The 13770-nt window shown below is 46.9% G+C and overlaps 2 protein-coding genes across 30 annotated transcripts in view; both read left to right on the forward strand.

Annotated features, from left to right (window-relative positions):
- ARSJ (arylsulfatase family member J) overlaps positions 1–8424 on the forward strand; it is a 90667-nt gene extending 82243 nt beyond the window's left edge. For 3 of the 7 annotated variants that reach the window (XM_046940580.1, XM_046940572.1, XM_046940576.1), the window contains one exon: positions 3–8424. The gene's annotated coding sequence lies outside the window, so the exon portion shown is untranslated. The remainder of the gene's footprint in view (positions 1–2) is intronic. The other 4 variants (XM_046940573.1, XM_046940574.1, XM_046940575.1 and 1 more) reach the window with 3 other exon arrangements.
- Positions 8425–10865: 2441 nt separating this feature from the next.
- CAMK2D (calcium/calmodulin dependent protein kinase II delta) overlaps positions 10866–13770 on the forward strand; it is a 157722-nt gene continuing 154817 nt past the window's right edge. For all 23 annotated transcript variants that reach the window (XR_005859129.2, NM_001039300.2, XM_015276279.4 and 20 more), the window contains exons 1-2: positions 10866–11078; positions 11806–11900. Coding sequence is in view for 22 of the 23 variants with exons in the window: in NM_001039300.2 (NP_001034389.2) it covers positions 11011–11078; positions 11806–11900 (163 nt within the window). In the remaining variant the exon portion in view is untranslated. The remainder of the gene's footprint in view (positions 11079–11805; positions 11901–13770) is intronic.

Genomic DNA, 13770 nt, shown 5'->3' on the forward strand with positions numbered 1-13770 from the left:
AGACTTCCACAAAATTCTGAATGAGAAAGATTTGCTGGATAGAAATCATGATGGGAAGGCAGACACCTACATCTTGTATCAGCTGGAAGATAGGGTCTTGAATGTTCGTGTATCTCCATTCACCCACCTCCAGCTGGATGTGGGCTATGAGAATGGGGTTGCTTCTCTCCAAACTGGTGCCAAGGGAAGGGAAAAAGCTGATCTTAAGCTATGAAGCTCCTGCTGTAAAGACATTGGTGCTCTTCTACAGAGGCATGGTAACATGTTGAGAAGAAAAAAGAAGCAGATTAAAAAAAAAAAAAAAAAGGCTGAATAATTCTAGTGATGAATGCAAAGTCTGTATTTACAGACAAAATGACTCGCAAAGGTATACATAAATCCTAATTGAAAATACTGCATTTGTCTAATCATTAGTTGGGGGAATTAATGACTCTATATTTCATAATAGTTGCTAAAAAAATATTTACTTGTGCCAAAGCTTAAATACCATTAAGGAGATGAATTTAATTCAGCAGGTTTCTGTGCTCTCAATTGGCTATCAGTTTTGCTTGAAATAAACTGATGGCAGCACATCCATCATATTCCTCAGTTCCAGGAGAAAAGCTTGAGCTCCAAGTGTGAAAACTTCCTGCTGGTTTGTGCAATCTATTTGGTGCTAATACATTGAAAGAGAGATAGTGCTGTAATCCTGATAAAGCCTCAGGCTGAGTTAAAGAGCTTTCCTGTGAGACAGTGCTTTTGAAAGCAGTTTGCAACAACTCTGTCTGCAGGAATCTCCAAAACAGGGGCTGGCAGTCCCACCCAGACCCAGCACGCTGCAGGCTCTGAGCTTCTCAGGTTGCACTCTGCACATATGTGCCTTCAGAGAGCTGCAGGAGCTAATTATTTACTATTTACTCTTTCCAAATAGGCATCCAATAAAGCTACCTGGTAATTCCAATTGTGAAGGAGGCTTATGTATGCCATTCCCTTCTGTCTGACAGGAGTGATGCTGAGTTCACCCCTGCTTTTATTCCACTTGGTGAAGCACCATTACGTAAGGGTTGCTTCAGTCGCTGTCAGCATAGACTATATTTGGATGACTGTAAAATAAAGGCCTGCCCTCCTTCCCTTGCTCTGTAAGCCATCCAGTTGCTCATCCACCCTTATTCTGAATAATGATGATGAGCAAAATAATCACTGAAATTGTTGGTTTTGCCCCACACCTGAAAATGCTCTCATTTGGTCAGATGTCTCACTGAAATTTCTCTCTGTGTTGCAAGCAAGGGAATACTGCAGAGCCGGGCTGCTGAAAACAGTTGCCCTGAAATGACCCAGTGGAAGCAATAGGCATCACTGGGCACAACAGGTCCAAGGTATGGCTGGAGAGAAGGAAGGAAGTAAAGTTAAAGGACTGATGGGATCATCTTTAATTTGCTTTGTAAATAGAGAACAGGAAAGATCATTACAGTAGCCTTTTGTACCATGTAAGCGGGGAGAACAAATATCACGTTACATACAACTGATATGTAGTGGTCACATTGCCAGCTGCACCCTTATCAAGATCACTACAACAGTAGCTGTTCTGTGGAGCTGGAGATAACAGTAAGGAAATGCTGGGAACTGCTGGCACACTTGCAAATGAGTATAACAAAAACAAAAGGAAAGAAAAGGAGTTTCTTTGCTACTCATTTGCATTTTGCAAAATACCTATTGGAGAAGGCAGCCAAAACTTCCCTTATTCAAATAGTTTTGTTCCAGCGAACTACCCTTAATTCAAGGAATCCCTTTAACTTTACATTTTTGGGTCAGTAAGTAAGTGTGTATTTGTTGCTCTGAGTATTCTGAACTGTGCTGATTGCAATGTGCACAGAGGTAGGAAATAGCATTCTGACAAAGTTAGACTGGTGTGAAGGCCAGCTGCTTGGGAGCTGTACATACCATTACTCTTATTCACTTTTCTCTTACTGTTAGCACTCCCTGCTGACTAGGTCACTAAACCAGTTACTCCATTCCTCCTCCACTTGTTTTTAAAACCTTACAACTGTGTTTTTCTTAAAACAGTTTTCTCTCTCCCTTCCCAATCAACACCATCTCAACACTAGCCTATGCACTGATTGTTTCAAGATTCTTGCCACTTCTGACCACAACTTTTCTCCCTCCGTCTGTTCAGCCTGCCCAAACTATTGCCATGAAAATATTTTCCATTTCTCACCTCTCTGAGAATGTTGCCCTGCTTCTGAAACCTCAACATAGACCTATTTCCACCCTAAAATTCAAACGTGTTTCTTTTCTCAGCTCTAAATAACTTCACTGCTACTTGGATCTGACCTCATCTCCTCTCGGAAAGCCAGTCAGTCTCCAGTGTTGGGAGTGTCTTTGTTGGGGAGCAGGGTGTATTGTAACTGATTTCCCTCTTTCTCCATCAGCAGAGTGCTCTGAATCTAAATGTACTGCAGAAGAAATTACTCCAGTCACCTCCCTGGTTTGTTTTGGAAGTGCCTGCACATATTTATAAAACAATCACCAAAAAACATTAAGGTCCAGATCTACGTAAACAACTACATACAATTTCCACCAAATGAAATGAAGTGCCTTGAACTTCACTGTATGTCTTTGAATCTCCTCTGTCCCTGGTTAGACCAGCCGAGGGGGATTAATGGCAGTGATACCAACAGGCATTTATTTGGGTGACTTAAGAATGACTGAAGCACATCATCTCCCTTCTGTTCCTTTTCACTCTTTTCCTGTTCTAGCTCTTACTGAGATGCAATACTGGATCCATAATACCAACGCATAGCATGTCACAGCAAGTTTGTAGTATTTTGAAGTTGCCTGCAATTTCCAATGCCTGTTTAACACAGTCTGTTTAATGCATGGAGAGCACAACAGAGCAGAGAATGCAGATCCCTGTGTTTTGTATTGGAATTTATACCTGTGAGCTTTCAAGGAATATGTCAACAGAATGCAGTTAATTCAAAGTCCTGGTGATACTGGGGTTGTCATTGTACACTTTTCCAGATGCATATATTTCTCTTGAATTTATTTCACAGGATGACATGACAATTAGGCCTCTTACCAAACCAGGAAAAAAAAAATGCATATATTCCTCAGATTCTATCACAACCAAACCAAAAATAATGTCCCCGCTGGAAACTCTGGATGCATTTTTCCTTCTTGAGTCATGCCAACATCCAGCCAGTGAGCCTCAAGGCTGGTACTGAAATTTCCAGAAACATTTGGAAAGCAACCACAGAAATAATTCCAACAAACCTAAGCCCCAGAGAGCAGTAACAGAAGCTATAGAAGCACACTGGAGCCAGCATCCACTCATCATCACGGCTTTTCTCCACTCTCACAGCTTTCACCACACGTGCCACCTCCAGCACAACACCTCCAAAACTGCTGGGCTTTCTGCTCACACTTTGGAGTCCTGAGGCCTCCTGCAGCTCTGCTAGGTTAAGCTGCAATGAGCCTAAAGCAGTGAGTGTGTCACTGAAATGATTAATCTACTTGTATTTGTCATAACTGTCTTCCTTGAACTGGTTTCATTGCTTGAATGAATGACCTGAGCATTGTCAGCCATAGCCTTATATAGACAGTCCATAGCCTTATTCTGACAAGTCTTCATCAGGCGTTTTCCAGAATTAACTGGAGCTTCTGGGGTCTGATTAGACAAATTTTGTTGTTTCTTTTCCTTTACCTTTTCTTGGGGGTGCTTTGTCAGCTGGATGCATCTTCCCAACATTTTACTCACGACTGACTTCTACTTGGAGACCACTTTACCACTCAAAGAGTGGGAAAGAAAACTGGGGAGAAATTTAATAATTTAATAAGGCCTGGGTCTATGGCTGTTTCAGATACATTTGTAGCAGATATTTCTATATTTATGTATGTTTCAGACCAGAGTATTTTTTTTGTTAATGCTGGAAACTTTGAGCAAAGGAAGTCTGAGAGTTATTACACATAAACTGTGCTAGTCAGCTGATTGGGATGAAAATCCAGGTCACTTTAGTAGCATCTTGGAATCATTCAGATTTAATTATGGACAGTAAGATCAATGTTTTTGCTTGTTTGTTTGTTTGTTTGATATATGAAAATTTTTCTTAATTTTTGTTTTTGTGCTTATCTGTTCCCCACTGTACTCTCTAACCATAACATAATAGTGTACATGTGTGTGTGCGCACCCTGATCTATAGTTATTGACAGCATTTGAGATATCGGCTCCTGAATCTTGTATGCAGCAAATAAGTGTAGGCAGTTTAGTCTAATGAGGTCTTGAATAACTCACTCCGAATGCTTTTGTGGCTGTGGTACCCAGAAGAGAAGTCAGTCTGGAGAAATCATTTCTGTCTTCCTGCTACGAAATACTACAGAGGTTCAGCAGCAGTCTTATCAACATGGCCGGTTAAAAATATTGACAGCCTAACACATCAAAGCTTTATCTCCACAGTGCTCACCAGGAGATCCACTGAAAGCAGGGAAAGAAAACCCCTTTTACCTTTAGTAGGTACTGGGATACATCCTTATTCATCTCAAAGGGAAATGGTGATTTGCCTGCAGAGAAAGGTAACTGATAGCAAAACCAGTAATAAACCAGCTGCTAAATGACTGTTTCACAGAGAAGCATCCCTTCCCCTTTTTCAGAAACACACTGCAGCTGTGCAGTAATGTTCCTAAGTATTACAGCTTGTAACAACTACTGAAACATTGAGACAGTCTGAGCCCTTTCTATAAATTGCTGGTCTTTTCGAGCTGGATGTGAAGATTTAGCATGGTACTGCGAGGTATTTGCTGACTTTGTCACTGGATCTGAATTCCTGGTTTGGCACTGATAAGGTCTCAGTCATTAAGTGCATTATACAGCAACCTTCTGCGTCCCTGTCTGTGTTTTGCTCTTCTGTGTTTTGCTCTTCTAGTCCTTACTCAATTGAGTAATTCATCCACAGCCTGCAGCAGTTCCTTCTCCTTTTCTTTCTTTCTTTTTTTTTTTTTTTTTTTTTTCAATTTAACATCTCTCATTCAAATCAGTGTCATGCCATTCAGTGAAAAAATGTGTAATTCTTGGAATTGGAATAATTCTTGCATTGATGGAAAGCTGTGTAGCTTTTATTTTATTTTATATTATTTGCTAGCAGTTCATAAATAAACACTCAGCTCAAAATTGAAGAGACTTAAAGAGAATCAAACCTCTTCATAAGCATTATTTTAGAGGAACATTCTCAGTTAAAAATAGCCTCAAATGAAGATAAAAACCATACTGTTCCAAGTTCTGAGATGAAACTTGTATCTCATCAGAGCTTTTTTTCCCTTTCCAATGCAGACAAATTAAAACATTTCATTTTTGGTAGTTTTGTTCTTGCCACCAAAATATAATAATAATAATAATTTTTTTTCACCTAGTTGTCCCTGTGGTGCTTCTAGGGGTAGGAGGCAAATGGCCTGCAGTGTCTCCTAGACTGTCAGGAGTAATGCTTTTTTAGGCCAGAGAGAAGACTTGGTCCCCTGCATAACAAGAGCATGACAGAATCACTGAGCTATCAAATCAGTTATTCTGCCAACATCTTTCTGCTTCACTGAAGAGTAAATTAATCCTACATAGGAGCACTCCAGCAGGAGAATAAGAGAAAGCACACACACTGCCATAGTTGAGTAGTAAGGTGCTTGGCAAGAGTGTAAATAATGGGTAAATAATTCATTTTCTTTGGGGAACCTTCAAGGATCTATTTCTCTGAGTGCTTATGCACACATGGTGGAACGAGTGCAGCATGGGATTGAGCAAGAGAGCTTCCCCATGGGAAGAAAACATGCCCTAAGTCAGACCTCTCAGCAACTCCATCTCAGCTCTTTCCAACTCGGTGAGACCTGGGGTGGCTGCAGCTGGCCCCACTTTCCGGAGATGGCAGCTGGGGATCTCGACCAGAAGGTGCTTGGGAGGGAGCTGCTCCTGCAGAAGGCACAAAGACACACCATGGGCCACAATCAGTGCTTGGAAATGAAAGCAAGTGGGCTACATTGAGTGATTTCACCATACTGACCAGGTGATGCTACCCGAGTCACTGCCCACCAAAATCCTTATTTAGAAAAGCAGCAGCTCCAATGAGGAAATGAAAGCGGTCCAACCAATGGCACAACAGATAACTTAGTGCTGACCTGACATCTGTTGCCTCCAGCTCACTTTGGTCTGCTGGAGTTGAGCATACAGGAAGAGCAGCTGAGTGTCTCTGTTGCTGCGTGCCTCCTGTTCCAAATTAGTATTTCTGCAGCAATATGTAAATGCATTGAGGTCTATCGATTACAAAACTCCTTCCTGTGCAAGCTCCTGTTAAAGAGCCATTACAGAAAGCTTAGCCTTGACTTTGAGCTGAAGCCCCCAAGTGGAGCTTTTTGGGAAGAAACTGCTCCTTCTTCCCATGGGGAACTCTCCCCTTCTGCCACCTCAGAGCGCGCCTTCCCAGCATTGTCTGCAGTTAGTCATGGGGTCATTTCATACCCAAATGTGAAAAGGCAGAAGTGAACCCCTTTCAGACTCAGCAGTCACAGTACTTTAATAGCCAGCTGATTGAGTGCCAAACCATTACAGTGAACTGCAAACCCAGATATCTTATCCTGTGTGATTTCTTACTGTTGATCCTCTCTTGTCTGTTCTTACACCTCTCCCCGTTCCCATATAATTGTGTGATATTCTGATTAACCTCTCTCCATTTTTTCCACTGTCTTCACGTATTCATATTTCTATACGCTTTCACATTGATCATTTTTGTTCCTGACACCAATAACTGTTTGACCTTCTTTCAGTTTCCCTTTACTTATTCCTTTTTCTTAAAATAACATTTTCTGTCTCTGTTCCCTGTCTTCTTCCTTTGTTCTGTCTGTGGTTCTCCATTCCTATTACAAAACTCATTTACTGTCCTTTTTCTCATTTCCCACTACACAACCAATGTAACTCCATCAGCCACAGCTCTGTTGCACTGATTTCCCCTTTCTATCTGCTGTCTAGCATCTTTCCCTTCCTCTCTCCCACGCAGCACTTTTCCTTTCTATTTTGTTTTTAGTTCAGAATCTCTCCTCTGACTTTCCCATTGTACTCTTACCCGCTGCCCTCTCCCTGCTGATCATGTTAAAAGAAATGTTGAGCTTTGTTGTCTTATTGCACAGATCTCAGCTTCCATCACCTCCTTTTTGTTTGGTGCCCACCACCACTCTCCTGGTCCAACCAGGGCTGGGTGTCAGGCGTTATCCAGGCAGGCCTCTCTAGAGCAGCACAAGGCAGAGGTACTTTCACTGTGCTGCTAAGGAGACCATTGCTCGCTGGCCAGTGAGTTCTGCCAATCTGGGTCACATTTTGTATCAACAAGATATGTATACTTTATTGATCAAATTACAGTTCTTTGGCTTTATTGTCATATGCACCTGTAATTGCATCAGTGTTCACATTCGTTCACCCTGAGGCAGTAAAGCTTTGCCACAAGAATACCTGAGAAGGACCATGGGCTGCCATTCAAGACCATCTGGTCCTAAACAGTATTTCTCTAAACCCATGGTTACCCAGGTATCAATCAAGGCCATTTTCCATCTAGACCTGTGCTGTAAGTGGCCACTCAATTTGTCCGTGAGCTAAATATACAGAATTCGTAGCAGAGCTCATAATGAATGTACATGAATGACCTTTCAAAAGCTCTCTGACTCCTTCAAAATGCAAGCAGAGAGAAAATCTGTATTTGCGAGACCAGAAATAAAATGAAAGCCTCACTTTGGCTGAATAAAAAAGCCATATACAGGAAAGCCCCTGACGAATAGCATACTTTTAACAAAAATACCATTTCCTTTGCCACAATAAACGTTGATTCAGATTCTGAAATTAAGTGCTTGTTCCACTGGGCTGTAACATTTTGTTAAGCTGCAGAGACGTCGGAGGAACAGCTATTCCGTTTCTTACAGACTTCAGCTATTTACAATTCTCTTTTAATATTTCTTTTTCTGGAGAAGAGAAACACGTTCTAGGATTTTCTTTAAGCCTTTTTTTGGTTCATTATGGAGGTCTGACTTTCTGCATCCACCAGAGCAACCACAGATGAACTACTTTTGCGGCCTTAGGGAAACCTGAACCTGGAGCCAGCTTTTAGAGCTCACCGACAGGGCCAGGTCCTTGGCTGCCGTGGTGGAGGCTCTGCTCCGCTCAGAAAGCTTGGAGAATTTATGGAGGACTTAAGTAGCAGCTACAAAGTACGGTTCTGTTTCAGCTCAAGAGAGAACTGCATCTAAGGGAGCATTGCTGTAACGAGAAGAAAACTTCCCAGCTCAAGTGTTTCCAAGCTATTCATCATTTCCCCCGTATCTGCTCCCCTGGACATTCTCCAAGTCCTTGTGATACTGATCTTGTAAACAATTATTTTCTTTCCTGAACTCCTGTAATAAAATTCATAGTGGATATTGCTCTTAGGACTCCTTGGCTCCCCCTCAGTTTTCGTTTATTTATTTATTTATCCATTCATTCAGGTTGGGAAGTGGAGGAGAAGGTTGGGTTGTTTTTTTGTTGTTGTTGTTTGTTTGTTTGTTTTTGTCTGTTTGGATCGTGCACTCTTTTTATTATCATTACTAAACAGAACTCCAGCAGGAAAAGAGAGTGAATGGACTTCAGTAATTTCTTCTGAACATTATCTGATGGCACAGTCACAACGGATACTTTGGGCAAATGCCCACTGTCAGGATGAACCGTTGGAAAAAAAAATGAGACAGGACGGGGGAATACGCTTTATTTTTGAGTGCCTAGGAATACATGCATCAGCAGCCTGCCGGATGTGCCTCCGTAAATACGCACATCATCACGCAACCCCGGGGCTTCAGTCCTGCTGATTGTGTTATTTATGGAGATTAATACAAAATTATGCACGACTCACACGTTGCAATTCTGTTGAAGGGTCTAAGAAATGCCACGGAATCACAGAGTCACAGAATGGCCTGCGTTGAAAACATGCCTCTGTTCCTTGTGCTATTTTGTGCATATTCCCTTCGCTGATCTGACAGCAGTTCATTCATGCTCCAGTGTAAATGTGCTGTTCAAAACTGAGACATCCCCCCGTCTTTTTGTACTTTTTGCTGCACACAACTCTCCCCCGAAGAGGAACCGGGGAGTAAATGTTTGCTACTGGCTCCCCAGTTTCACAGCCTTCCTCCACTGCTCCTTCACGCCATGAACGCAGCCCATTTCTACACGACACAGCTGCCTCGCTAGGAGGAGAACTGCTGCTGCGCACAGGCTCACGCGTTCACATTGCGTGCACTCACATCCCGCATCAGCTGAGGGAAGAGCTGCCAGATTTTTAACTCCTGCCACGAGCACGAGGTCTCAGCTGCGGATCCTAACGGGAACCTGCATGGCGCGTGTCCCTCCCGGCACAGCAGCGCGGGGTGCTTCGAGCTGCTCGCCTACCCCCGCGCTGCAGGCTGCCCGCCGCAGCACGGCTCTGGCTGTAATGCAAGCTGACATCTCCGGTGCGCTACGTTTAAAGCACTGCGCAGATGTTAATGTAACTCATTCCTTAACACACCTCCACCGCGTGTAGCAGAGGGATACACAGCAAAGCTGCACGACGTGCCCGGCGCAGAGCGAGCAGCCATGCCAGGGCCTGGGCTGGGAGTGTGGCCGCGTGTATCAGCGCCTGCCTTGGTGGCGGGTGTGGAAGCGGCCACACGTGGGATGGCTTTCAGTCAAGTTGTGATGATTTCCAACTTGGGAAAGAGACTTTGGGCTGTGAAGAACGCTGCAGTTACCACCATGAGCCGTTCTTCACCTGCAGCTGCTGCTTTGGCTTTAAATATTTTGGACAGGAAATCTTGCGGATGAAATGAATATAAAACCAGACACGTTGATACTCTGGGCGCGCAATTTCCCATACACAGACGCGTTATCCCAACAGCATTCTCAGCACGGCTCTCAGTGACGTTACAACGGCATTCCCAACCCTTCCAAGCGAAGCGCGGTGCGGACTCCTCGCACAACCGCGTTCGGACCCTCTCGGCTCACGCCGCGCACCGCGGGCCGTCCAGCCCTCCTTCGGCGCTCGTGGCGGCCGCCAGCTGCTCCGCGCGGAGCTGCCCTTCCCCGCCGCAGGAACGAGCCCAAGGTCAAAGCCCCCCGGCGGCCGCTCGCGACCGCACGGCCGCCTTCCCCTCCACCCGCAGCACGCAGCCCCGCGCCCGGACCGCTCCCCACACGCCCACCCCGGGCTGCGGAGCCCCGCGCCCCGCCGCCCCTCCCGCACGCGGCCGCGGTGACGCCACGCGACCGCGAGGGGCGGGAAGGAAAGAGGGGGGGGGGGGGGGTCGCGCGGTCGCGCTTCCCGCCGGCTGCCGCCGCGCGCGCCCACGAGCACGGCCGCCCCCCCGCCCCCGCGGGGCGGTTGGTGACGTCAGCGGTCGCCGAGGAACGGGGCGCAGGTGCATCCGTTTCCTCGGGGCCAGCGGCGGCGCGCGCCTCCCGCCGCCGTCTCCGGTGCGGAGCGGTTCCCCGAGGGCGGTGTGGGAGCCCCCGCGCCGCAGCGTCCCCGACGGGCGGCGAGGCGGCGGCAGAGAGCCGCGACGGGGCGTCCGCGGCCGGCGGGCTCGGATCGCTAGGGGGAGGCACGGCACCGGGAGACGGGGCAGAGCGAGGCGCGGCGGCCCCGCTGTTCGCGGGGAGGGGAGAGCGTAGGGCCGAGGCGCCCCGTCGCCGGCGGCTGTGCCGCGCCCCCCGCCCCGGTTTTGCTTTCCCTTTCGGTGCCGCCTCTCCGTCGCAGCGCTTTTATTTATTTATTTATTTATTTTCCCAGAGGGTGGGGACGAGGGGAGGGGAGGGGAGAGCCGCGCCGCGGGGACGAGCCGCCTGGCGGGGAGGAGGCAGCCCCGTCACGAGAGGCGGCGGCGGGGAGGAGAAGCCGGCGCGGAGCCTCGCCTCGCTTCGCCTCGCATCGTTTCGCCTCGCCCACCGCGCAGCCCCTCTGCCGCCTCGCCTCCCCTGGCCGCCGGAGGTACCGGCGGCCGCCCGTCCCCATGATGGCCTCAACCGCCACCTGCACCAGGTTCACCGACGAGTACCAGCTCTTCGAGGAGCTCGGGAAGTAAGTACGCAGCTCGCCGGGCGCGGGGCAGCCGCTTCGGGGCCGGGGCCGTGGGGGGAGGGAAGGACCGAGAGTCGGGGGGGGGGGTGGGCTCGGACCCGCGGGCAGGGGTGCGCGGGGCGATGCCTTCGGCCCTGCCTCGTCCCCGGGCGTTGCTTCAAGGGTGAGGGTCGGGCCGTGCGCCCGCCCGACCACGCGGGTGCGTACAGCCCCGGGTGGGCGGCAGTCCCTGGGGGTGCCGGCGGGGCTCCGGGCCGTGAGGGGCTGCGCCGGTATCGGCCGCCGGGGCTCGCGACCGCCGACAACGGCCGGCGCGTCGGGCGCCCCCCTGCGGCGGGGCGCGTATGCCCGTTCGCCATGTTGGCACGGGCACGGGGAGCGGGACCCGCTGCCGCGCCGCCCCCGGCGTGTGCCGCCCCGGGGCCGTAACGTGCCGCCTTCCCTCCCGGCGCGCGGTTGCGGTGTACGCCGGGCGAGGGCTTCGGTCGCACGGCTCGAACCAGCGGCTCTGAGCGGCGTTTTGCTGTCGCGATGAATAAAATCGTCGTTGACCGTCTCTGAGAAGCCTCCCTTCTTCTTACAGTTATTTTTTTCTTATTACCCTGCCCCCCTCCCCCTCTTAATTCTTTGGGCATCGCGCCGCTCCCTGAGATGAGTGGCAGCGCGGTGGTAATGGCAGGGAGCTGTTCGGGTGACACTGACGCTCTGTCCCCCTCTTGGCTTGCAGAGGGGCGTTCTCGGTCGTGAGGCGATGTATGAAAATCACCACAGGACAGGAGTATGCTGCCAAAATCATCAACACCAAAAAGCTCTCAGCCAGGGGTGGGTATATTCCAACCGAGTGTTTACGATGCCTTCTCCTCATTTCTTGCATTCTTGTGGCGAGCGTTAAAACGGAGCACAAAATAATAAGAATTAAGGTTATTAATTTTCTCAGTAGCCTTTTCTTCGTTTCCTTTCAGGCTGTGGTTATTTTTTATGCTAAATGTTTCAGAGGTTAACTGTGTGGAGGTCTGTGGCCGTTGCTGTAGTGTGCTTAAAGGGAAGCTTTATGAAGTGATTTAAATTAGTGCATCCTCTTCCCATTTTTATATTGGAAAAACTTTAAACATCAGCCTGGAGAGGATTTTGCAAGCTGATTTTTTTAGGGAAAGGCTGGGAAATAAGTTGACAGCGCAGCTTTTATCGTAAGTGGGTGTCTACACTTTTCTGAATTCAAAGTTTCCATTGCATTTAAACTTAAACGTGAAAATGAAGGCCTATTTAGATCTGTGGAAAAGAGTGTAATGCACTGTCCTGTACTGAACTTTGCCATGAGATCCTGGGAAAAGGAAACTTCCCCTTTTTGAAGCACCCATTTGTGAACCCAAGTCATTCTGAATGATACACTGTGTCACTGCTACAGCCCAGCAGCAATGCCTGCTGCACCACATGCTTAGTTTTACTGTAATGTGTGTGTTTCCCTTATGTTCTGGCTGTCGGTGGTAAGTCTTTGTGATACATTTGGGCAGTCACGTGTGTGCTGTAGGTTACTGCTGTTGGAAGCAAGCCTCAACGGAGATATGTCAATTCCTTGTTAAACCCACGTCAAAGTGATTGTAGAAGGATGTCGGGGATTAGGGATTATTCTCTGTTAACATTACCTGTGTTTTGATGCGAGTTTGTGATATGGTAAAGAACATGGAAGTGAATAAGCAAGCGGTGTCAGCTCTAAAGCTGTCTTTAAGGTCTGGTTTGCTTTCAGCACAAATCATTGCGGGTAAACAGCAGTCTGGATTAATTCATTAAGTGTACACCTAAAATACTTCCTGCAACACTAGGGCATATTCTGGCAGATTGCTGTTCTCTGCTGGGAATCTTTCAGCATGGTGTTGGTGCTGTTGTTTCCAGCTCAGGAATGGAATTTGAATGCTAGTTTTTACCTTTTGCTGTGAGAAATGTATTTATTTTTCCTGCACTTCAGAATACCACTTTGTAGAGGGACAGATTGAAAAGAAGACGGGTTAGGAAAGAACCAACACTTGAGATAAAATAATGTCAAATTTTGCTTAAATCAAATTTTCCTTGTTTCTTTTGTCAGTGTAGTGACATGACCTGTTGAATTTTGATGCTTAAAACACACCTCCACATTCTATACAGTTTGGTAGATCTAATGCCTTTCAGGTTGAGAAGCTGTAGCAAGATAACGGTCAGATCACTTGTTTGCTGTAGTCTTTACATATAATGTGGTAAAATCTTGAAAGGTGGGCTAAATTAATATAAATAGTAAGTTTTCCTTAGAAGTCATCGTTTGGGATGTGCTGTTTTTCAGGTTTTCATTTTTGTACTTTCTTGACTGTTCAAGCAGGACGGAGTTGGTCCTCAGTGCAGCCCCTTCACGAGCCCAAGCGTGCTGGGGAGAATTTGGCTGATAAGGTGGAAAGTGGCAAAACTCACACAGGAAAATTTCTGTTGGTTTATTATGTAAGCCCATAAAGCAAGGAGTTGGGTTTTCAAGATTGATAACTGGACTGTGAAATATTCTTCTGTATCTGAATGAATGTGCTGCCATGTCCATGAATACAGTAAATCCATTTCCATCTTGGCTTTCAAAGATTCCAGAAATCTGTTAGCTATTTATTTATTTTTTGGTTTACATATCTTTTGGAAGACAAAATAAATAACATCTACTCAGCAGCTTTTGGAGAGCAAG

The sequence above is a fragment of the Gallus gallus genome, chromosome 4, assembly GCF_016699485.2.
Source record: "Gallus gallus isolate bGalGal1 chromosome 4, bGalGal1.mat.broiler.GRCg7b, whole genome shotgun sequence".
Classification (NCBI taxonomy): domain Eukaryota; kingdom Metazoa; phylum Chordata; class Aves; order Galliformes; family Phasianidae; genus Gallus; species Gallus gallus.